This window comes from Cibotium barometz, chromosome 49, assembly GCF_041138505.1.
Source record: "Cibotium barometz isolate CiBa-2024 chromosome 49, ASM4113850v1, whole genome shotgun sequence".
NCBI lineage: Eukaryota > Viridiplantae > Streptophyta > Polypodiopsida > Cyatheales > Cibotiaceae > Cibotium > Cibotium barometz.
The window spans coordinates 1,187,306-1,210,742 of NC_141094.1; the positions used below are offsets into that span (position 1 = coordinate 1,187,306).

Consider the following 23,437-nt stretch of genomic DNA (forward strand, 5'->3'; position numbering starts at 1 on the left):
AGGAAGAAACTTGTGAAACCACTGAATGTCCAAAATTATGCCTATGCTAAAAACCTCAACTTGTTTGTCCACTTTAGTCGGGACGAAACGGGCACGCCGAGCGGCCTGTTCCGTGACCACGTCCTCCATGCTGCCGCTGTCAAACAAGACGACTCTCTGGCCACCTATGTAGCCAAAGGACTTGAGCAATTTGTTGCGCTCATACTCCTGGTCATGGGCGCCCTTCTGCTTATCTTCGAGTTCCCAGCTAATAATTGCTCCAACTGAAGCATTGGGATTTGACGAACTAGGGGCAGCCACTGGGGTCTGTGTGGGAGCTGGGCTCACCACAGAAGCTGTGGAGGCTGCGGCAGCGATCTTTGGAGCAGTAGTCTTCCTAGGACACTCCCGAGAAGTATGTCCTTTCGTATGACAAAAGAAACACCTACCCTCATTGTACTAAGAAATCTCCTCAACACTCAACTTGCCACATGTCTTGCTTGCCTCCGCTTTCTGGTCTGGAGTAAGCTTGGATGCATTGTTTGAGTTCTTGGAGCTAGAGGCTCCCGTGCTCTGTCCTGGGAAAGACCCCATCTGGTTCTGGCCTTTTCCCTCGAGGTGGTAGCCTTGGGAGTAGCCGACTGGGAAGTCTTGGGCTTGCCACCATTATGCTTCATTTCTGAACTCTGCGCAAGCGAGAGTGCGTCTTTGAAGGTGGCTGGCCTAAACATACGCACCTCCCACTGGATTTGCGTGTCGAGGCCATACAAAAACTGCCCTTTCTTGTTCGAATCAGAGAAGCCTAATTGCAAACATAAAGTCGAAATTCTATTGGCAAACAGAAGGACTAGTTGCGCGTTCAAAGAGCTCCCCTGAACTCGTCTTCGAGTCACTCAAGGTAGTGGGGCGGTAAAAACCGCTACTTAAGGTCGCAGACAAACTCATCCCACACACAAGCTGCCATACCTAATCTGGTGTGGGCATGAGCCCACTGAGTCCACCAAGGAATGGCCTCACCTTCCAAGTACCAACTGGCTAAGATTACTCTGTCAGTATCTGTCTCTCTAACTGCGGTAAAATAAGCTTCAAACTGATGCAACCATGAATAAAGAGTTGTGGAGTCGAGTTTACCATTCCACTTACTGAAGTTCATTTTCTCGGGAAAATGATTCGAGGGCGCCGCTGGTGTCAATCTGGCATCCAAAGCTACAAGGTAACGCTCATGTTCCACGTGTCGCATGGCTTCGTCTTCACGTTGTCGGATCTCCAACGCACGCATCTGCAACTCAAGCAAAGAGCTTGGCTACAGTCGTGACCCCACGAGAGGGTCCCTGTGTCGAGGATCTGGAATCTGGGATACACAAGGAGAGGGAGGAGATGGAAAACGCGACGCTGGAGAACGGGTACGCTCTTCCACAGCCAGGATCTGCGCCTTCTGCTCTTCCAACTTGGTCGTCTGGTCTGCGATTGCTTGCATCATTTGCTGGAACATCTCTGTAACACTCAAGCCTAGTGCCCTAGCTGGGCTACCCGGTGCACTCTGGTCCCAAGGTTCTTGGTCTCTCTCGTCGTCGAAGCTCGCCATAGCAAGAAAACACACTTCCTTTCCGGAGCGCAATCTGACCATCCAATATGTGTGGGAGACTTCCGGAGGCTGAAAACCAACCGTCGTTCGAGGGATAGGAGTCACTCCGAAAGGGATAGTCCATCGGAGTCTGAAAACCAACCACACGAGCGAGAAAAAATTCTGGATTCTTTGCTGAATCTTTACACTTGAAGTAGGCTCTGATACCACTGTAACATGCAGAAGCTTCGGGGGAGATCAATAACTTCAAGGCTCAGAAATCGGCACACTTGTCGCGACGAAATTAACGCACAAAACTTAATATAGATGTGCAGAAAAATAGAGAGAGAGAGAGAGAGAGAGAGAGAGAGAGAGAGAGAGAGAGAGAGAGAGAGAGAAGAAAGAAAGATTTTATTAACGTCTTCCAAAAGACCAAACTCGGCCTATGAGACAAATCGGTGTACCTATATGGGGTATCCTCTGTCATCCCAACAAAATGAAAAAGTACTGAACTAAAAAGCTGAATCTGGGTGTGCAATAAGTACAATGAGTGGGGGAGGGGATGGAGCTCTATTACTAGGAGAATGCAAAGCGAGAGAGAGAGAGAGAGAGAGAGAGAGAGAGAGAGAGAGAGAGAGAAGAGGACACAGTATTGGGTCCCGACTACCCTCTGTAGGGCCCCCACCACGAATGGTGTATTTGCTTTTATTATAATGATGTAAAATACTGAAATAAAAAACTGACTGAACCTTTCTTGGCTGAGAGGAATCTCTGCCCTTGACCTGCAATCCTTCACCCCTTCTGTGTAAGCTTGATCTGGGCTGTCCTGGCCCTTGCTTTAGCTTCAGCACTTGGCAAATGATGAGATAAAGGAACTGAATTGAGGCATGGGTATTTATACCCCTCTAGACAGCCAGTCGGCTGGTTAACAGCAGTCGGCTGTCTCAAATCTGCCCCACGACTGATAAAATACAGCATATTTAACAATAAATGCTGCGCATGTTTTCCATTAAATGCTGGGCAGCACTGTGCGCCTGCCTCATATGGAGGCTGGGCAGCCTGTATGGGCTGCCCCATACTTGCCCCGTAGCCATCCCATGCTGGATAACCAGTCGGCTACCCTCTGGCCTACCCATGGCTGGTGGGTACAGTGCCATGCAAGTTTACTTTTCCTTAAAGTAAAGCATGCAAGCTCACTTTTCTCCAAAAGAGTCATGCAAGATTAGTTAACTCAAAAGAAAAATAAAAAAAGTCTGCCTCTTTCCCACTTTTTACTACACGAGTTGCTCCTTTGCTAGTATCCATTCTTTGTGATCCAAAAGTCTTGCACAAACCTCTCCCTACCACGTCTTTTCATGAGCGATAACCTCCACTCCTTCTCTTCATCTAGGCGCCTCCTTCTAGTCTGAATACAACTCTATAAATTCAGATTTCCAGCCTCATTTCAAGACACTTCTTGGCCCTTGTTTATTGCTCTATTTAGTGCACTTACCATAGAGTATTTCTTCAGCCATACCATAGTGTTTTTCTCTCTCCAAAACACTAATAAGCTGGCTGAATTCTGATTTTCAGAATTGAAAGTCTCCATTCAAGCTAGAAGAAGAAGAAGAAGACTATTCCCAAGATTGAAGTTGTGGAAGAATCATCTTGGATCCGGTTGCTACAAGTTCTATGCGGGAGAACCCTTGGGAAGTGCTGGGCATTCTGCTAAGGCTGTTTTTTCAGCCACTAGGTGGTTGATCTTATTGAAGTTAAGCTACATTTGCAGAAACCGGGATTGTTGGGCAATCTTGGTGAAGGTGCTGGGCACCATATTGCTAGCTTGTAGCTGGGCTACTTGTGGGCAAGTATAGTTTTTGAAAGTTGTTTTCATGTTCAATCATTTTGGAAGAAACGGTGGTGTATGGCTAGGCCAAGCCACCCGTTATATGTACTTGTGAAATTCTTACTCCCTTAAGGCAATACATATCCTTCAAGTGGGGGGGGGGAGGGGAACCAGCCCATCTTCTGGTCCCCAGTGCAGTATTGTTTCTTTTTAGTATTTGCAAATTGTATAATCAATTGTAATGGCTATGTATGTGAGATATGGCAGTGATCAAAAGATGATAATCTTGTGATTTCAATACTAAAATTCTATATAACCACTGACCGTGGAGGGTGTGAATGATGTCGAGCCATATGCTGATGATGGTCTCAGCCGGCGGAGTGTGGGTACACTCGATGGCCTCGCTGCATCTAGCACACCAGATGTGCCAGGCTGCTATGCAACTGCAAATCTCCCATCGCTGGCATGAGCCACGTCGCGCGAAACACCTGCAGGTGGGACTGTGACTGGTATGACCAGATGCCCCACCTGTGCAGGTGTCTTGCGCGACCTAGCTCATGCCAGCGATGGGAGATTTGCAGTTGCATAGCAGCCTGGCACATCTGGCGTGCTAGATGCAGCGAGGCCATCAAGGATACCCACACTCCGCCGGCTGAGACCTGCATGAGAAATACATGTAAGCACCATGGGAAGCCTTCTCGAGACTTTGGAGGTCTGGCCCTTTCCTCACTAATAGAGGCGGTGACCCCATTTGGCACTACAGACCACCTGTGTGGTTGTTTCCCCTGCCCTCCTCTTGTATGAGCCTTCTCCTCGTAGAGCGGCCAATCGGAGGAGAAGCATCTCTTCCCCTTATGATCACTTGTTTCCCGCCCTTACATGAGGCGAGGTTGTATTTAGCCTTTCGTGGTTGTACTTAGCGCTTTGTGGTTGTTTTCTCTTTAACTAATTGAAGGATCTTTTCCTCGGAAAAGAAAAAGAGATCATCTCCTAACTTTAGAGGAAGTTGTTATTTTTGGCAATCTCCGATGGAATTTCTGTTCGTGTCATTACCTTTGGAATTTGGAAGAGATCAAGGATTGCCAAAGTGACATTGTGAAATTAGCTATCATCTGGGATATTTTTAGAGCTGAAGATTGTGGAATTTTTGGCCTTTGGATTTAGGACATGTGGTAGATAAGAGGATAAAAGTGAGACAAGTGTCCTCACACTTGTCAATTCAGCTTTTCTTGCTTATTTGAACATGAGAGAGTCATCTATTGGGCGAGTTTGAGCTTCAAGCAAGTTTTTGGAGGCTGAAAGCTCTGATTTTTCAGCATTTCTCTTCATATCTAAGCCCACCATAACCATATCCAACTTGGGGAAGACGATTTTCACTACTCTACACCATCTTGCACACCTTGGATGGCTGAGTTTTAGCAAAACAGTCCTAAAGCTTGCTGAAATTTTTGGTTTTTATGCGATATACGGGTTGTTTTTCAGGTTTTGGCACTCATGGATGCAACATACAGGCTGTATCTGGTTTATGCCCTCATGGATGAGCCACATGGGCTGGTTTACAGGTTTTGGCGCTCATGGATGCGACATGCAGGCTGTTATACTAGTTTATGTGCTCATGGATGAGCCACATGGGCTGGTTTATAGGTTTATGAGCTCATGATCGAGCCACATGGGATGGTTTACAAGTTTATGTGCTTGTGGAAGAGCCATATGGGCTGTCATACAAGTTTATGTGTGTATGGAAGAGCCATGTGGGCTGTTATAAGTGTTTGTGCGCCTATGGAAGGACATACTGGACAGCCTTATTGGATGAAAGATAGGTTGATGGTTGTATATGGATAATCCTGCATCTCCAATGGGCAGAGTAGGGCTCTCAAAGCTTCTACATGTTATATGTCTCCTGGATATGTCTCCTGGGAAATTGATTTGGTTGGACCTATTAGTCCAGCTGTGCATCCATCACAAGCCTGATTATGCAATTGTGGCCACATACTATTTCACGAAATGGGCAGAGGCCAGAGTCTCTAAGCGAGCTGATGCACGAACAATAGCTAAGTTCTTATATGAACAAATCATTTTGAGATTCGGTTGCCCATTACGTGCTCTCTTGAAGATTGTTTCTACCATGTGTGGGTGGAACAATAGAGAGCAGATGGAAGGGAACATGGGCACTTGAGAGGGTAGTGTGAATTGGTGGTGGCCGAAATGCCTACAAAGTATCGGTGGCTGAAATGCCTATAAACTATGTGTAGTAGAAATGCTTATGGAACACCAGGCTATCTATGCCTGCAAAATGAGTGATTGTTTTATCTTATTACTTGAGCCCACCTCTCATCCGAGGTGTGTGGTTAGAGTACCAACACGGAGTGCAAGTGGTAGAGTGGACATGATGCCTGGTTGGCATGTCTATGCCGAGGCCCAAGGGTCATGTGGACTGACGCCTTGTTGGTAGGAGACTTGTTTTGTCTCGCCCATTTACTTGGGACATGATTATGATATCTGGACTTATGGAGCTGTTTTGTCTCTCACCCATTTATTGGGTACATGGACTTTTTCAGCCATATTGGAATCACTATCTCCCCATATGGAGGCCAAGAGGTTCATTGTTCATCTCACCGTACAATGCGTGTTGGGATTGTGAGAGGGCAATTCAATGAACACTCCACCATACACGTAGATTCGTGTTGGGATTGTGGAGTGAGTGCTTCATTGTTTCCACACGAGGCTCATTGATCAGCGTTGGGATTGGGAGAAAGGATTTCCAGAACTACGGAGAACTAGCTTTTCTCTCACCATGATTTGTGCTTTGGAATGGCACTAGTTTGTGTGCATAGCACATGTTTTTGTGCGAGGCACTAGTTTCTTGTGTAGGGCACTTGTTTAAGTGTCTTAGCACGTGGTTGGCGATTTTCATTGGCATATGATTATCTCATTGATATTGGTTATTGAGAGACAGTTGTCTCTTGTACCTGTGTCTAGCATTTCTTCCATAGAATTCTTACCCATTTATTTTGGGACATGGTTATATCTTGATATATGGTTTGAAGCTTTAAAGTTGATGTGACAACTTTTAAGAAGCTAGGGAAAATGTCACCATTTTGGGCATCTCTAGAATTCATGTGTGGATGGGCTTTGGATGCCCAAAAGATCCAAGAATGTTCAAGCTTTGGGAATGGGGGATTATCCAGTATAGAGGAACAAGTGTTCGTAACATGGTCCAGGCACTCGAGACGGTTTCTTGGACACATAAATGGGCTTTGGAGCTCAAGTGTCAAGTGAAAAGTATGTATGGCGAACTCTTGAGGATTTGGGAGAGATCGAGCAATGAAATGGGACACAAAGAGATCATCTCCTAAAATTGCTGTATGCACCCGCACCTTGGAATCTTGTAAAAGCTTCTATGTGAATAGGAAGTTCCTACGGGGGACTCGCCGTTCCGGCTCAATGCAGTGTTACTATATTATGTGTCTCAAATATCCATAATTCCATAAACCGGATAATAACTAGACATGGGCACAAGAGCCAACTGTGTCCCAAATATTAATAAATCCATAAATCCATAAGTAGCTTTAAGTACCTACAAAAGAAAAGTAAGCAAAATACATAGGCACAAATCATCTTGCCATGCCATTGGACTGCATAAGGGCAATACCCCTATGATCCATACGCATGCCCAAGCCAAACATGCTTCACATGTCCATATGATTCACCCAGGCAACAACTCTTCCATGAAACCATATATGCTCACCAGGGTTTCCCCTTCCACAAGGATTCACTCACCAGGGCAACTGCCCTTCCATGAGTTCATGCAACACTCACCAGGGTTACCACCCTTCCATGAATGAACATGCTCGCCAGGGTTTTCCCTTCCACGAGGCTTCATTGACCAAGGCAACTAGCCTTCCATGAGTTCACAAAATTCACTCACCACAGGGTTACCACCCTTCCATGAATGAATCCATCCACAATTGGCACAAAGACAGTCCCCTGCCAACGGGCTGTTAGATCACATGACCCTCGGCACAGACAGAAGTCCCCAACCAACAAGGCGTCATGTCCACTCTACCACATGCACTCCATGTCGATACTTAGAACATACACTTTGGAGGCGAGATGGGCTCAAGTTCACTCTACCACATGCACTCCGTATTGGTACTCCGACCACACACCTTAGAGGGGAGGTGGGCTCAAGTTCACTATACCACGTGCACTCCGTGGTGGTATCCTGATCACAGACCTGGAAGGAGAGGTGGGCTCCCAGTTTCCAGAAACGCCGTTTCTGGCCCACAGAAACGTGGAAATGTTTCGGAAACGTTTCCGTTTCCAGAAACGGCGTTTCCAAGGCCCTGTTTTTCCAGGGTTTAGAAACCCGCGTGCTGTTTTTCGTCGCCATTCTGCGTGCTTATTTTCGCCGCCTGTTTGGAGCTGCTCTACCCATCTACCTTGCCCTCTAAGATGATCGACATCAGGAGGGAGAGGTTCATCCCAGAGATCCCACGGAATGAGCGTGATATGTACACCTTGCTTTATGAGGAGCACTTCAGCAGAGGCAGAGGACCACGATCCTACCATTTCTTCATCTGAGCCTGACTCTCATGAGTCGGAGGATGACTCCTCCATGGATGATCTTGATGAGTGATTTTTGGAGCACTTAGCTCTAGGATTTTGTCATGCCAACAGCTGCTGCCAGCCACATGGATATTTTTTTATCATGTTTTGTATTTACTATAGTCTATACATATGGATTATGGATGATGGATGATGGATGATGGATCTTGTATTGTATTGACTCTTTTGAGGCTTGAGCCTTGAGCCTACAGTTGTCATTTCTGAATTTTGATCTATCATTTGAGTCTTTGACATTGAACTTGAGCAAAGATGTATTTTTCAAGCTTTTGTAATGTTTTTATTAATTATATATGTATGTATTAAACCCTAAAACCGAAACTCCGTTTCCCGCCGTGCTCCGCACCCCCGTTTCCGAAACTCGTGGAAACTATGGGTGGGCTCAAGTGTAGAAGATAAGATGAGAATAAGCCACATACATAAATATCCTGGTTCTCCATAAACATGTCCGCGACAAATAGTTTTACAAGCATTTCGGCCGCCAATAGTTTTACAGGCATTTCGGTCGATAATAGAAATTCATAGAAAAATCCTCGATCCATGAGATATCCATGAGTTCCGTATCCTAAATAAAGGGGGCCAAAAAGATACTCCATCCAAGCAAAAGGAGCCAAAAACTCAGTCCATAGTCCTTGGTCATGTCCGTATGAAAAACCATGTAAACCACGCTTTTCAACCATAATGTTTACCTGAAACAATTCAAGGCAAACAAACCATAGTCACTAGGGAACGGGAATGCTTTGGGGAACGGATGACTACTTGGAACAAAAACGTGAAGCTTGAACAAAAGAGAACGGGACCAGAAACGCCACATCATCATATAGATGTTCTTATGAGCATGCCTAATGCATGTGATATACTTGGAAATAAAGCATTATAAGGACAACAAATCAAATCATTTCAATTTTCATTACAGACCATGATAATGCATTGATGTGTTTTACATAATACATGGTTTACTTACAATCCTTACATGTTTCTCGAGAAGATTTGGAACGGGAATGGGAACGACCATCACTATGAAACGCGTTCCCCCATTCCAAAGGTCTTGGAACGGCATTCCATGTGACTGAAACAAACAACACAAAATTCTCTTGTACAGGCATACAAGGGTTAAGTGTCCAAAAACACTTACAAAAATTTGCAAAAAGCAGCAACTTTGCAAAACTCAAAGTATACTTAGCTTTTATCTTTGTCAGGTTCGTTATGAAGCCAAAAGAAATATCTTCTCATAAGATATATCTTTGAGATATAGCTCCATGTAGCTTGCTCATAAGCTTGATTTTATAATCCACAGTAATCCATATGGAAAAAGTGTTGAACACGGGCACATAAAACCAACTCCATATTTCGAGGATAAATTATGTGAATCCATAAATCCTTAGTCCAAGGTATCTACTGCTCATGCTCATGACTGCTTCCACAAGCTCAATAGCAAAACTGTTGGTCAGTGTAGTCTCCACTTCTGATCTTTTCTCTTTCTCATTGTTGGAAGGAAGCCTCTGCTTTCGAGAAAGCCTAGCTCTGAACTATTGTCACTCAAAAAGGGAAACCCGGATTAACAATAGAATAGACCAACACTTCAAATACCAGACAGAGCATGAAAACACAGCGGAAGAACCATGGTTCTTGTGCCTATGTCTGGTTATTATCAGAGTTGTTGACTCGGGATATGGACAAAGTTTTGATACGGTTGGCTCTTGTGCTCGTATCTGACTTGGGATTGGGATCTGGATTTATGGCTTTAATGCTGGAATTATGAAATATTTCGGATTGGCAGTGCATTTTCTATTCTTGAAGGATATCTTAGTGGTATCATGTTTCTATAGTTGCGGACAACTGCTTTATAATACGGAGGGGATGTCACCATTTGGTCTCTTCACCAGTCTTGACTAGTGTTTCACACACTGGGTGGAACCAAGGTGTGAACGGGGATTTTCCACAGAAGAAAGCTAGAGCATTTTATTGACATGGTTTGGCCTAAAAGATGGCCATACACATGAGCAGCATGGGATTTTATTCAATAAGGTGACTTATAATGTTTATAAGTTGGTGTGTTCCCAAATCATTAAAGATGGGCTGTACATATTATTATTTTGGGCATGGACAGGTGGACAAAAGGAGGCGCCTAGATGAAACATGGGCATCAAGCCAGGAAAAGCATAAAAGTTGACATTTTGGGCTAAAACTTGGAGTACAAGCCAAGAAAAGCATAAAGTAGTTATTTTGGGCCAACCCAATTATTTTTTGCCAAAGGGGAAAAGCACTTCAAATATAGCTAGTCGACTCCATTAAAGGAGATGGGGGGCTTCTCTTTTTGCCATGCGCACCCCTATGGGGCCTTCTCTCTCGCTGCCCAGTTCTGCCCAGTTCGCCTCTCTCTCTCTCTCTCTCTCTCTCTCTCTCTCTGCCCAGTTCTGCCCAGTTCGCATTTTCGCCCTTCTGCCCAGTTCGCCTCTCTGCCCGCATTTCGCCTCTCTGCCCCCGCTCCCCACCCACCCCTCCCTCTCTCTCTCTCTCTCTCTCCTTCTGCCCCCTTCTTCTGCCCAGTTCGCCTCTCTGCCCGCATTTCGCCCTTCTGCCCAGTTCGCATTTTCGCCCTTCTGCCCAGTTCGCCTCTCTGCCCGCATTTCGCCTCTCTGCCCCCGCTGCCCAGTTCGCCATTTTCGCCCTTCTGCCCCCGCTGCCCAGTTCGCATTTTCGCCCTTCTGCCCAGTTCGCCTCTCTGCCCGCATTTCGCCCTTCTGCCCCCGCTGCCCAGTTCGCATTTTCGCCCTTCTGCCCAGTTCGCCTCTCTGCCTGCATTTCGCTCTTCTGCGGCCCCCTTTCCCCACCCACCCTTGCTCAGGCCCCCAAGGCAGAAACATAACTCTCTCTCTCTCTCTCCTCCCTGCCTGTGGGAAGGACTGCAGAGTGATTTGGAGGAATGGCCCCGAGTCTCCAAGAGAAACTCGAGGCCCTCGAGATGGCAATGAAGGCATTAATCAAGGAGAACAAGAAGACATCCGATTCCAACCTCAATGAGGTGGAAAACAAACTACACAAGCACATCATAGCTCTCGAAGCACGGGTCACGAACCTCGAACAAGAGAACACGGCACTCAAGGAGGAGGTGAGTGCATTGAAAGTGGAAATGGTAGCCATCAAGAATGCTGAGAAGGAAGAAGGGGAGATCAATGACAACACTCTCACGGCCATCAAAGAAGAGATCTCCAAGGAGATCACAAAGGACATGGAAGGAAAGCTCGAAGCCAAGCAGTCAGGATGGGTCGAGGTGGTGAAGAAGAACATCCGTAAAGAAGTGAGAGAGGAAACTCAAAGGGAAGAAAACCAAATCATTCACACCACCATTGAGGAGGAGAAGATGAGGCATGCCCGCCGCCTCAACATTCGAGTCACAGGTATAGCCGAGACACCCGACTCCACTCCCGAGAAAGATGGACAGCTTCTATGCATGAAGCTCGGCTACAAGGAAGAGCACCCTCTCCCCTTCACCAAAGCATGGAGAGCCGGGAAAGACTCAACACGCAAGCGAGCCCTCATCCTACAGTTTGCAGGAGAGACGGAGAGGGTCACCTTCATGAGGAAGAGGGTTATACTACGGGGTTTAGAGGGAGCTCCTATTTTCTTGGATGATGATCTCACGAGGATGCAGCTTGAGCATAGGAGAACTTGCATGCCACGAGTCTTACACGCGAGGAGAGAAGGCAAGAAGGCCTTCTATCGAGATGGTCGGGTCATCATTGATGGCCGGCCCATGGATTAGCGGTTTGGGGCCTATGGGACACAGACCAGGCCACTGACAGAGATACACATAGCAGTATGGAACTGTAATGGTTCACTATGGGTGCAGCCTCGACGACTGGAGCATGTTATGGTGGGGAGAGACATCATACTTCTAACAGAGACACATCAGAGCCCAGAGAGAGGGCTACCTCGAGTAGAGGGATTCTAGTGGGAGTCAGCATACAGGAGGACCACACGCCAGGGTACCTCGAGAGGGTCGGGGGGAGTAGCAGTCCTATTCAGACGAGAGCTACAGGGGAGACTGAGAGTGGTAGCACAGGATCCAGAGGCCAGATACATGTGGATCAGCTTACAGCTCTCACAAGACAGGGTTATATACATAGCTCTATGTTACTTTTCTCCATCAGGATCCTCCTATGTCATTACAGAGGACATGCCACAGGAGGAGGAGATAGGAGCCTCGCCATACACTTGTCTGTCAGAGGAGATTATGCATTATTCTACACTAGGGGAAGTATTTCTTACGGGCGACTTCAATGCCCACACACAGAGCAGACAGTGTGAGGTGTATGACTATGATGACATGGAGATCCTCCACCCTGTGGATCCAGAGGAGATAGGGGCTAGTCGGGCATCAGAGGACACTGGACCAGACAGAGGACATTATGGGGACCACTTACTAGAGTTGGGAGCCAGGCATCGTCTCGTTATTTATAACGGGATGCTACAGTGGCCGGGATCAGGAGGGCTGACATGCTTCCCACATGGGGGTCATACACGGACCGGAGGCACGGTGGTAGACTACATTATGGGGTCTTTGGAGGCATCACAGCTTGTCACCTCATTCTCCATTCCACCTCGTCCTATTGGGGCAGATCATACATACTTGGCATTTTCACTAGCCGGATCACCAGTATCACCAGCCCCCCACATACCGACGCCACACACTACCATCTACTTCACACATGACATGGCAGACATATACACTGGCATTTTCACTAGCCGGATCACCAGTATCACCAGCCCCCCACATACCGACGCCACACACTACCATCTACTTCACACATGACATGGCAGAGTAGAGGATGGGCTCCTACTCATGGATCCCCTGGCATCTATGGATACCATTACAGCCCAGCTCGCATCACTCCTACACACGGCTGCATTACAGAGCTTCCCACATCATGTACACTCAGGAGAGCCTGCGAGACCTGGGACTATGCCCCAGAACAGATGGTATGATGACGAGTGCAGAGCCCTATACTCACGACTCCGCATACAGAGAGCCTTGGGAGCCATCACAGAGCAAGAGTCGAGGAGAGAGATGAGGAGACTTACTCGCCGCAAAAGGCGGGCCTTCGCAGAGATACAGGAGCTAGAGATCTTTCATTTCACAGACATGGCACACATATGCAGAGGGTCTATACCATGCCCCACAGCAGCCACCTATACCTCAGCCACAGGAGCCTCGACCTACCACAGCTAGCTTCTTTACCCACTCGATGGTACAGGAAGCTATCCGCCGCCTACAGCATGGACGGGCCGCCGACCATATGGGCCTGCAGGGTGAGCATCTCATATATGCAGTAGATTCTTTAGCTCCTTTTCTTGCACACCTGTTTAACAGGGCACTAGCAGAGGGTTTGCCTGCGGAGTGGACGATGCACACCATTGTGCCGATTCACAAAACAGGGGATATGCTCGATCCGAGCAACTACAGGACGGTTATGGTTGGCCACGTGCTGGCCAAACTCTATGGTGCAGTGCTGGAGCAGGAGCTTAGCTTATATGCTGAGCGAGCAGGTTTACGCTCATCAGGGCAGGCAGGCTTCAGGAGAGCTTTCTCTACCACTGACCATGTATTCACTTTGAGATGTATGATTGATCAGGCCAGAGTGAGGAAGAGAAAGCTCTATTGCTGCTTTGTGGATTTCCGCAAGGCATTTGACACAGTACCACGAGAGAGGCTCTTTCAGCGCCTGCAGTCTCTTGGCATACCAGCAGATATGACATGGGGCATCTATGCATTATATGAGCAGGTTTTTGGGCGAGTCAGATGTCCAGGAGGTATGTCCGAGACTATTGCTAGCACCATTGGTGTGAAGCAAGGATGCCCACTTTCCCCCACGCTATTTGGGTTATACATTGATGAGGTGGCTGACTTCATTACACGGGGAGGCGGAGATGGAGTTGATTTAGCAGGTACCTCAGTACATATTATGCTCTATGCTGATGATATTGTATTAGTGTCTGAGTCCCCCGGTGGTCTACAGCAGCATCTACATGCACTCCATGATTTCTACACACAGAGGGGTCTTACTGTGAACCTTGGGAAAACCAAGGTTATGGTCTTTCATACATCGAGACAGGGCAGGAGTCAGCTGACATTCACTCTCGCAGGATGCCAGGTGGAGGTGGTGACATCATACGTGTACCTAGGGGTTACCTTCTCTGCAGCAGCCACACGCTTTACCATGGGTTCAGCAGCCAGAGCCAGATTGACACGGGGATATGCAGCATTGGCTATGCTAGAGAGACAGTGCCACCAGGCGCATTTTCAGGAGCCCCGGACGAAGGGGTGGCTATTTGACACATTAGTCACACCGGCATTGATGTATGGAGCAGCAGTATGGGCGCCAGGCCTTGCTACCCATTGGTGGACACAGATAGAGAGACCACAGGCCCTCATGATGGCACGCATGATACGCAGCAAACCGTCAGTACCTCATGACATTATCCGAGCAGAGTTTGCTGCGCCTCCTATGATGGTAGAGGCCATATTTCAGACTATATGCCTGCTAGACAGATTCAGAGAGATGCCACAGGACAGATTATCATACAGAGCTTTTCAGGCATCTAGACAGTTGGCTGAGGCAGGAGACAGAGGATCATGGTATGCACAGGTCACACATTGGTTCTCACAGCATGGCCTAGACATGGATCATCTACCACCATTCCAGTATGACAGGGATGCACCACATATCCGTCTCTCTCATAGTGAGAGGAACAGAGTATTGAGACAGGATCTATGGCAGCTCTATGGTGAGAAGCCCTCTGTTGTTGATTTGCGGGTATTTGGATGTTCACTGTATGTGCATGTGCCCAAGGAGCATCGCTCCAGGTTGGACTCGAAGTCTCAACGTATGACTTTTCTTGGATATAGTTCTGTGTCCAAGGCATATCGTCTTTATGATCAACAGGTCGGAAAAGTTGTCGTGAGCCGTGATGTGGTGGTCGACGAGTCTCCTACGTCTTCCAAGAGGGGTGGTGAGCTTCTTCTTCCTCCGCCGCCGCCGCCTCCTCCCTCTGTTTCTGTTACATCTCCAGTTGTGGATTCTCATTCAGCGAGCTCGAGTTAGTGCTTGGATGGTATTATCAGACAATACATGATTCTAGGTTGAGAGAGCTTCTTTCTACTCCTCCACCTGGTGCTCTCAGGCGATCTTCTAGAGTTACACGAAAACTAATTCAAGAGGGTAATATTTTTTTAAACTATGCTCTTATGTCCTCCATTACATTATTCATGATCCTTCTGATCCACTTCTGTGGACGAGGCTCTTTCGCATGAGCCGTGGCGTCATGCTATGCAGGTAGAGTTGGATGCTATAGAACGGAATGGCACTTGGATTTTGGTGCCTAGGCCACAATAGCGTAAGGTGATTGGTGTGTGGTGGATCTTCAAAATGAAGTACAAAGCTGATGGTAGCTTGTACAAGTACAAGGCGAGGTTGGTTGCCAAGCCTCGAGGGCTATGCTTAGTGCCCTAGGGTTGACTTTGATGACACCTTTGCTCTGACGGCTCGGATGATTACCATTTGCACTGTTCTTGCTCTTGCAAGACATCATAGATGTCGCGTATTCTAGATGGACGTCAAGTCGGCTTTCTTGAATGGAGAGCTTACACAAGAAGTGTATGTTGAAGAATTTGAGATTCCTGGCAAACAAGACCAAGTGTATCGGTTGAAGAAAGCCTTGTATGGTATGAAACAGGCTTCGCGGGGTTGGTATTAGCGGATGGATGAGTTCTTTCAAAAGCTTAGCCTGTGTCGCTCTCATGCAGATTTGAACCTTTATATCCTCCTTGAGAGGGGATTAGTTGTTATCATTGTGCTCTATGTTGATGACCTCATTTTTATAGGTTCTTATTGTGTGAGGATCCATTCAGTCATGGATGCTTTGGAGAAAGAGTTTGAGATGTCGGATCTTGGCCTTTTGCATTACTTTCTTGGCTTTGAGATTTGGCAAACCCCTCAGGGAATTTTCTTTTCTTAGCAGAAGTACACACGGGATATTCTTGACAAGTTTCAGATGTCTGGGTGTGGACCAGTATCTTCTCCTATGGATACTAGTGAGAATCTTTCTCCTCTTTATGCTTCTCCAGGGATTGATTTGGGACATTATCGGGTTCTCGTTGGTTGTTTGGTATGGTTGACCTACTCCCGATTGGACATTTGTTTCATAGTCAGCTTATTGAGTTCTTTTACATCCAAGCCCGGTCAGCAGCATTGGCGGTGTGCTCTCAGGGTGCTTCGGTACGTGAGTGGTACTTTGGACTTGGCATCTTTTATGGCCTGGGGTGCACTCTTCTTGGATGGACTGATTCAGATTGGACTTGAGATCTGGATACTTGGTGTTTGACCACTGGTTGTGTTTTCTCACTTGGGTCAAGAGCCATTTCATGGAGTAAGAAGCAGCCTACTGTGGCGCTTTCCCCTATAGAGGCAGAGCATCAAGCAGCTTGCTATGCTGCATGTGAGGCGATTTGGTTGCAGAGATTATTGGGAGAGCTTGGCTTTCTTCCTCCTGGATCTACTCTTCTTTGGTGTGACAATCAGAGTTGCATCGCCATCGCCAAGAACCGTGTGTTTCATGCTCGTACGAAACACATTGAGATCCAGTATCACTATGTTCGTGAATGGGTTCTTGCTGGAGATTTGCGTTTGGAGTATTATCCTTCAGCATAGAATGCAACATATTTGTTCACCAAGCCGGTGTCTTAGTCTTCCTTGGCTCCTCATCTTTGGCTTCTTGGAGTTTGTTCAGCATCCGGTGCTGAGAGGGGGTGTTAGCATTTCATTCCCATATGCTGCCCATATTTGTTCCCTTTTATGGCCCTTGATTGTGGGGTACTTTTCCCATATTTTTTTCCTTTTTTCTTGGCATATTTCCCAAGTTGGGTGCGAATGTCCAGTTGGCCAGCTCCTTACCTATAAATAGGTGGGCTGGCCTCTCCCATTCCATATCTTCATTGTTGAGTTGTGGGGTTCATGTGTTTATGCACTTGCTTCCTTTTGTATCCTTCACTGATGAGACTATTAGGTCTCTTGCTCGGGATTAAATTCACTGCAGCATATTCAGCCTTTTGGCTTCATATTCTCTCTCTCTTGCACTCTTAGTTCAGCACATTCTAGTGCTCCCTTTGCTTCCACTCTGTGCACACTCTATTAGGGCGATGGATGAGGGGGGGCTGGAGGGAAGCAGGGAGCACGGGAAAGGGAGGCGGTGAAGCGACAGGTGGCACACATTGAAAGAGAAACCATGAAGGGGCAAGGAGGGGCGACGACAATCTGAAGGAGGCGGGCTGGAAAGGGGCAAATAGGCGGAGGAGAGGGGAAGCCCAAGGGGTGCAGGGGCGGCAAGGAAGAGGAAGGTGGAGGGTGGGCTAGGAGGAGGAGGGCACAAGAGTGCACAAGAGGAAGGGAGCTGGTGTGGCACATAGGAGGCCTGCACACAATAGTGAACAGTGCAGCAAAAAGGAGAGGGGCGGAGGTGGAACTAGGGGTGGGGGGGGACGATGGGTGGGTGGGGTGTGAAGCGAAGATGGGGGGGGAGGACGAAGGAGGTGCAGACTGAGAATGCAGGTGAGCATGGGAGCTCTAGCTTGAGCTCACATTTTTAAGAGATTAGGGGTTTACCAAGTTTTCAACACCTTTGTTCTTGACGATGTATAGCACAATGTAATGAGAATAAGAGTGCAGAGAGAGGAGAGAGACAATACCAAGTCTTGCACCTACTGTACAGGTATGTCCACGCGGCATCCGAGTGCAGGATGTAGGTGACAAGGAGGAAGTAGGAAACCCTAACCTAATTTGCAAGAGAAAACACCTAAGCAAATCCTTAATCACTTAGACAAGCTGATTTGCTAAGATCAGCCCTCGAGACTCTGAGACCATGTAAAATTTTTGCTCCCCGCAAATAACCAAGCTCTCACTGCATTGATGGCATGTTTGTTATTGGTTTGCAGGTTTTTGTTGTTCGTCAAGATCTCAAGATGGGTAGTGGGAAAATAGCCTCACAGTGTGCACGTAAGTTGTGTTCACTTCTAAATTAATGGTGACTTTATTTTTGATTGTGAATAGGCGTACAGAGTGGTTGCATAAATTTAAAAATATGCAAAACTTTATAGACAGTTTGCATGTAATGGCAAAAGACTTCTTAATTCAGGTTGTCACTTTGATGAGCTTATGTATGCTGAACTGATGCTGTATATTTTGAGCTCTGGTGGTATAGCAATCGATAATCTTTTAGAGCTTGTGGTAGTTGAAGATGCATAGCTTCTTTACTTTCATCAAGTTTTCATCAAATTTGGTTGTTTCTGTTCTTTTAATTAAACTAGTATTTTGGTCATTGCAGATGCAGCTGTTGGCATTTATGAGGAACTTATGCGGAGGTAGATTTTATTTTGAAAGAAATTGGCTAAATTTTCTAGAAGTTACCAGTTATAATAGCCTTATGGTTTTCCAGTCACATCATTCATGGCCTCCAACTAGGCTTCCATATGTTGTAAGAATTTAGGGATTGGGGCAAGGAATTACAAATTCCAGTGTGTACACAACACTCACAAACACAAGATCTTCCACGAGCAAAACTGAAGCTGAACTTGGAAACAAACGGCTATGGAGATAAATACTGAAAGAAGTGGCCTGAAAACTGATTACGAAATATGGTTTTTGCTTTCCTCGTGTGCTCCTGTGAAGAGAGTGTTGGAATTATCTAAGTCTCAGTGGTGTGAATGATCTTTGGTGCGAATACATTAGTTGTGAACCACCTCTATCTAAGGGTCAAAGATAAGGCCTAGGTGCCTATAAAAGCATGTACTTGGGTCCTTCATTCTCACAATGAGTACCATTCAAGTTGTGCAATCTCTCTCTCATACTTGAGCTCTATTGCTTCTCTCTCTCTCTCATAACTGAGCTCTATGGATCAGTGCTAGAGGCGGAGCTCAGTTCATTTGCAGAGAGCCAGGGATGTAGAGCCTCAGGATAGGCTGGCTTTCAGAGGAGCTACTCTACCCTTGACCACATCTTCACCCTCCGTGCCATCATCGAGGAGGGTAGAGCACGACACTAGAGGATTTACTGCTGCTTTGTGGATTTCCGCAAAGCTTTTGATACTCTACCCCGAGCCCGCCTCTTACAACGTCTACATGAGATCGGAGGCCCATTTGACATGGTTTGGAGCATCATCGCCCTCTATGAGTCTGTCATTGGACGAGTGAGAGCCCCAGGAGGTACATCACATGAGATTTCCAGCACCATTGGGGTGAAACAGGGCTGCCCTCTATCACCCACTCTTTTCGGTCTCTACATTGACGAGATCTCGAGCTTCATTGATGCATTAGGCAGGGCTGGTCCCACACTGGGAGGAATATTGATCCCCATACTACTTTATGCAGATGACATCGTCCTCCTCTCAGACTCAGCCGAAGGGCTTCAGAGGCAGTTGGATGCCTTACATGACTTTTGCACTTAGCGGGACCTCTCTGTTAACCTTGGTAAAGCCAAGGTAATGGTCTTCAATACCTCCTGCCCCGTCACATCCATAATTGAGCTTCACATATAGAGGGGATCCTGTGGAGATTGTCTCATCCTATGTCTACCTTGGTGTCACTTTCAGTGGCCCACGCTTTACCATGCTTCCCGCGGCACATGCTAGAGTGACGCGGGGATATGCAGCCTTGAGCTTACTTGAGTGGCAGTGCTGCCAGGCACAGTTCCAGGAGCCCAGGACGAAGGGCTGGCTTTTTGACACCCTCGTCACACCAGCCTTGATGTATGGAGCAGCTTTTTATGAGGATTGGCAGCGAGTTGAGAGGCCCCAGGTCATGATGTTCTCCCGTATGATCCGCAGCAAACCATCAATCCCACACCAGATTATCCAGGTAGAGTTTGCTGCAGCCCCGATGGTAGTGGAGGCACTCTTCCAGACAGTCACGTACCTTCATCACATCAGTCACATGGATCCCCACAGGTACTGAGGCTTGCCTTGGAGTCCTCCAAACAGCTAGCACTTGAGGAGCACTCTGGAGTATGGTATGCACTGGTTTCCACTTGGTTCTTAGTATACAGGCTCTGCATGGATCGCCTACCCCCCCTTCAGTACAGTTTAGACTCCCCTTTTTTCCGGCTGTCTCACGAGGATACCAACCGGGTTATCCGTCAGATCTTCTTAGCCTCTACACACATTGCACATGGATCACACCCTCGGAGCTCCCCACGAAGGTGCACTTTTACAGAGACCACTTCCTCACACTCATTGAGGATGGATTCATCCAGCAGCCGGGCTACACGAGTGTTTACATGTCCCATGCCATGCGGATTGCGATTGCCCAAATACGGGTTTCTTCCCACCGCCTCTCAGAGTGGAGGCAGGTAGAGCTGAGCGCATCTTCAGAGCCGGGAAGGAGAGGATCTGCCGACTATGCCACACAGAGGTTGAGACGGAGGAGCATTACATATGCCACTGCCTAGTATACTATGAGATCCGCGGGAGGTTTCACTGTCTATTTCGTGAGGGATTAGGTCCACTCTCCAGGATCATTGACCTCCAGGACCAGCGTTGCCTGGGCCTCTTCCTGCTTGAGCTCCTAGACACAGGGACACCTTCTTGAGACACAGGCCCCAGCCACCCCGCCCCCTCCCTCGGTAGCCAACCATCACCAGTTTCTTCCGGACCCAGGAGGTGGAGGAAACCGACATAGTGGATCTTGTGGACCCTCCACGAGTTGCTTTGGACCTACCTCGCCCGAGAGGAGTTACCTTGGACCGAGCCTCTGCACTCGAGCGTGCCCAACGCCCTCGACCCCCCCGTTGGCCATGATCACCTCATCAGCTCTAGATCCAGGACATGCTCCTCCGCCATCGAGCTACCTTTCCATGTGACATAGCTGAGGGAGACCTCTCGGCCATACTCGTCAACCCCATGCTTGACATTTTGGAGAGTGGTATACCATCTACTCGGAGCTAATGTTGCTCCCATGTTTTTATGTTCTTAGTTTTCCATGACGAGTTTCCATGGACAGTTTTGTATCACCCAAGTGAGAGAGCTATATTTATGTTTTCATTCTGTTTTATTTTCCATTCCATGATGAGATATGCCATGGACATTATTGTACCACTTTGGTCTCATAGGCCCATTGGGTCTTTAGTAGACGCTTAATATATCTTTCTCTCTCTCTCTCTCTCTCTCTCTCTCTCTCTCTCTCTCTCTCATTGTAACATGTAACTCTCATGAGTCATGAGAGCTTTGAAGTTAGTTTCTTTTTGATCCCACATGCACTTTTCTTTAACCGATACCCCGAAGTGGATTGTAACCAAAGATGTATTCTGATCTGTCCTATAGGTCAGCTTTGGCCTCGACAGGACGTTAATATATCTTTCTTTCTTCTTTCTTTCTTTCTCTCTCTCTCTCTCTCTCTTACACACTCCACTATGATGATATTTCATCCTCCATTGCTCCATGTGTGATCTTGTGGATGCCAACATGGTATCATAGCCATGATTCTCAGTGCTTAATCTCTGTTTATGATCTACTCCAAGAATGATTAGCTTCATCTTATCACATACCCTAATCATGATTAGTAGTTAATCTCTTCTTCACCATTTTTGCCATTTAGGTCATCTCCCTCAATAACCACAGTCGGTGGAGGACTGATTTCTCTCCCTACTCACAACCAAAGCTCAAGCCAATTATTAGGGCCTCTTACCATCTCTAGGGCGCAGTCCACCAGGCGTAAAAAATCAAACAGAATCGTGCGGATCAATGCTGGAAGCGGTCGATTAAACGAAGCTTGCGTTATTTGGGAAAAACTTAATGGAGAGCTATTGCGGGCGTTTTGGTCTAATTCCTTGAGTATCCAAAGATTTTTGACAGCTACGAATCTGCCTATGACGTTGGATTTGCGAATTGACATCCATAGAAGCCGCTACAGCCTTGGGTACTTCTCCAAGAGTCACTTTGGCATAGAGGTAATTAAAGAGTCATTATTGAGGCTAATCATATGTTTAGTGGTTCTAAACTCATGTTAACCTATTGCTATAAGTGTCCCTTGAAGACTTTTTTGAAGAAGATTTGTGAAAGGGCTTCAATTTTACACTCCAAGTTGCCCCGTCTTCTACACTACAAACAGTTTTTTGCCTCTACTAATCAGTGATTAATCAACATTAATCCTAGTATTTTTGGACCTTTGAGGGTTCAAGCTACCATTGCTACAACTTGCCAAATCTTCATATTGAAAAGCCCCTTGATTTGCTCCTCTGACGGTGCTCTACAAATCAGGGTATCCTCTGCACAGTTATCATAAAAATTGTTTTCACTAATACCTTGACTAGTGCTAATCATCTGAGGTTTTTTTAAGGCCATTAATGGTTCATATCTCACATTCAAGTGTTGCTAAACCTCTGTAAAGCATCAAATTAGATTTGCCCCTTGATTTGAGTGGTCAATTTGTTAATCCAAAATCGGGTATAAATCCGCATTAGCATTGTTTGGAACAATGGGATTTTTGAGCTTAAATGCTTCATGTAACTCATCTATTGTGCTCATATATCGATTGTACAAGGGAAATGCATTGGCCATTGATAAGGCTAATAACCCCTTAAACAAATTTAACGCATTATCATCTGAAAGGGATATGCATCATCGTCATGTCAGGCTTCATGAACACATTGAGAACATGATCCATCTTGCCTACATGGATTTCATTACACAATGAAATCAAGGATGAAGAAGACCAAGAGCTATATCTACATCAAGATCTACATCGACATGAAGAAGATCGAAGACTACATCGACATCAAGAAGATCTTTATCAGCATTTTGGTCATCCAAGGAGCATTCTCCCTTTATTTCTAAATTCAGTTTTTTGTATGAGTCAAGGGTTCTCTACTTGGGTTGTCCCCCAACATCTGAGTATTTTGGATGTCTTTTGGAGTTGTTGCAAAGCCTTGATGCTATAAAAGGCAAAGATATATTCTTATCCCAGTTAGGAGTGACTTAGTGATAATCTTAGCTTCGGTCATAAGTTGATTGAGGGAATAGTTATGGCACAGGACGTGTGCATGGCTAGGTTGCCTCTCTGCAGTGATGTGATGTAACATGCAACAAAATTATGCGTAGATGTAGGATTTTGTCACACAAAGTCTCACACCACCTTCTTTATCCTGAGTATCACGAGTCAGCAATCCACTATCACTTCACAATTTAAGAGATGAGAGAGAGATAGATATCTGGACACCTTATTGGGTCCCAAATTACCCACTAAAGGCCATTTGAAACGTGCAGCCAGAGCCCTGATGGTGGTATACTTGGCTGTAGGAGCCTGGAGCAAATGTCTCATCAAAGTCTTCACCTGCCTTTTGAGCATATCCTCGAGCAACAAGGCGGGCTTTGTACTTGTCCAAAGTACCATTTGCATG

At 46.6% G+C, this 23,437-nt stretch overlaps 1 protein-coding gene across 4 annotated transcripts in view; it reads left to right on the top strand.

Annotated features, from left to right (window-relative positions):
- The window catches only part of LOC147610180 (Peptidyl-tRNA hydrolase II (PTH2) family protein), a 90,293-nt gene that overhangs the window by 28,875 nt on the left and 37,981 nt on the right, over nt 1-23,437 (top strand). For 3 of the 4 annotated variants that reach the window (XM_086786248.1, XM_086786251.1, XM_086786249.1), the window contains 3 exons: nt 17,763-17,810; nt 17,986-18,046; nt 18,375-18,411. In XM_086786248.1, coding sequence (XP_086642374.1) covers nt 17,763-17,810; nt 17,986-18,046; nt 18,375-18,411 — 146 coding nt within the window. The remainder of the gene's footprint in view (nt 1-17,762; nt 17,811-17,985; nt 18,047-18,374; nt 18,412-23,437) is intronic. The other variant, XM_086786250.1, reaches the window with a different exon arrangement.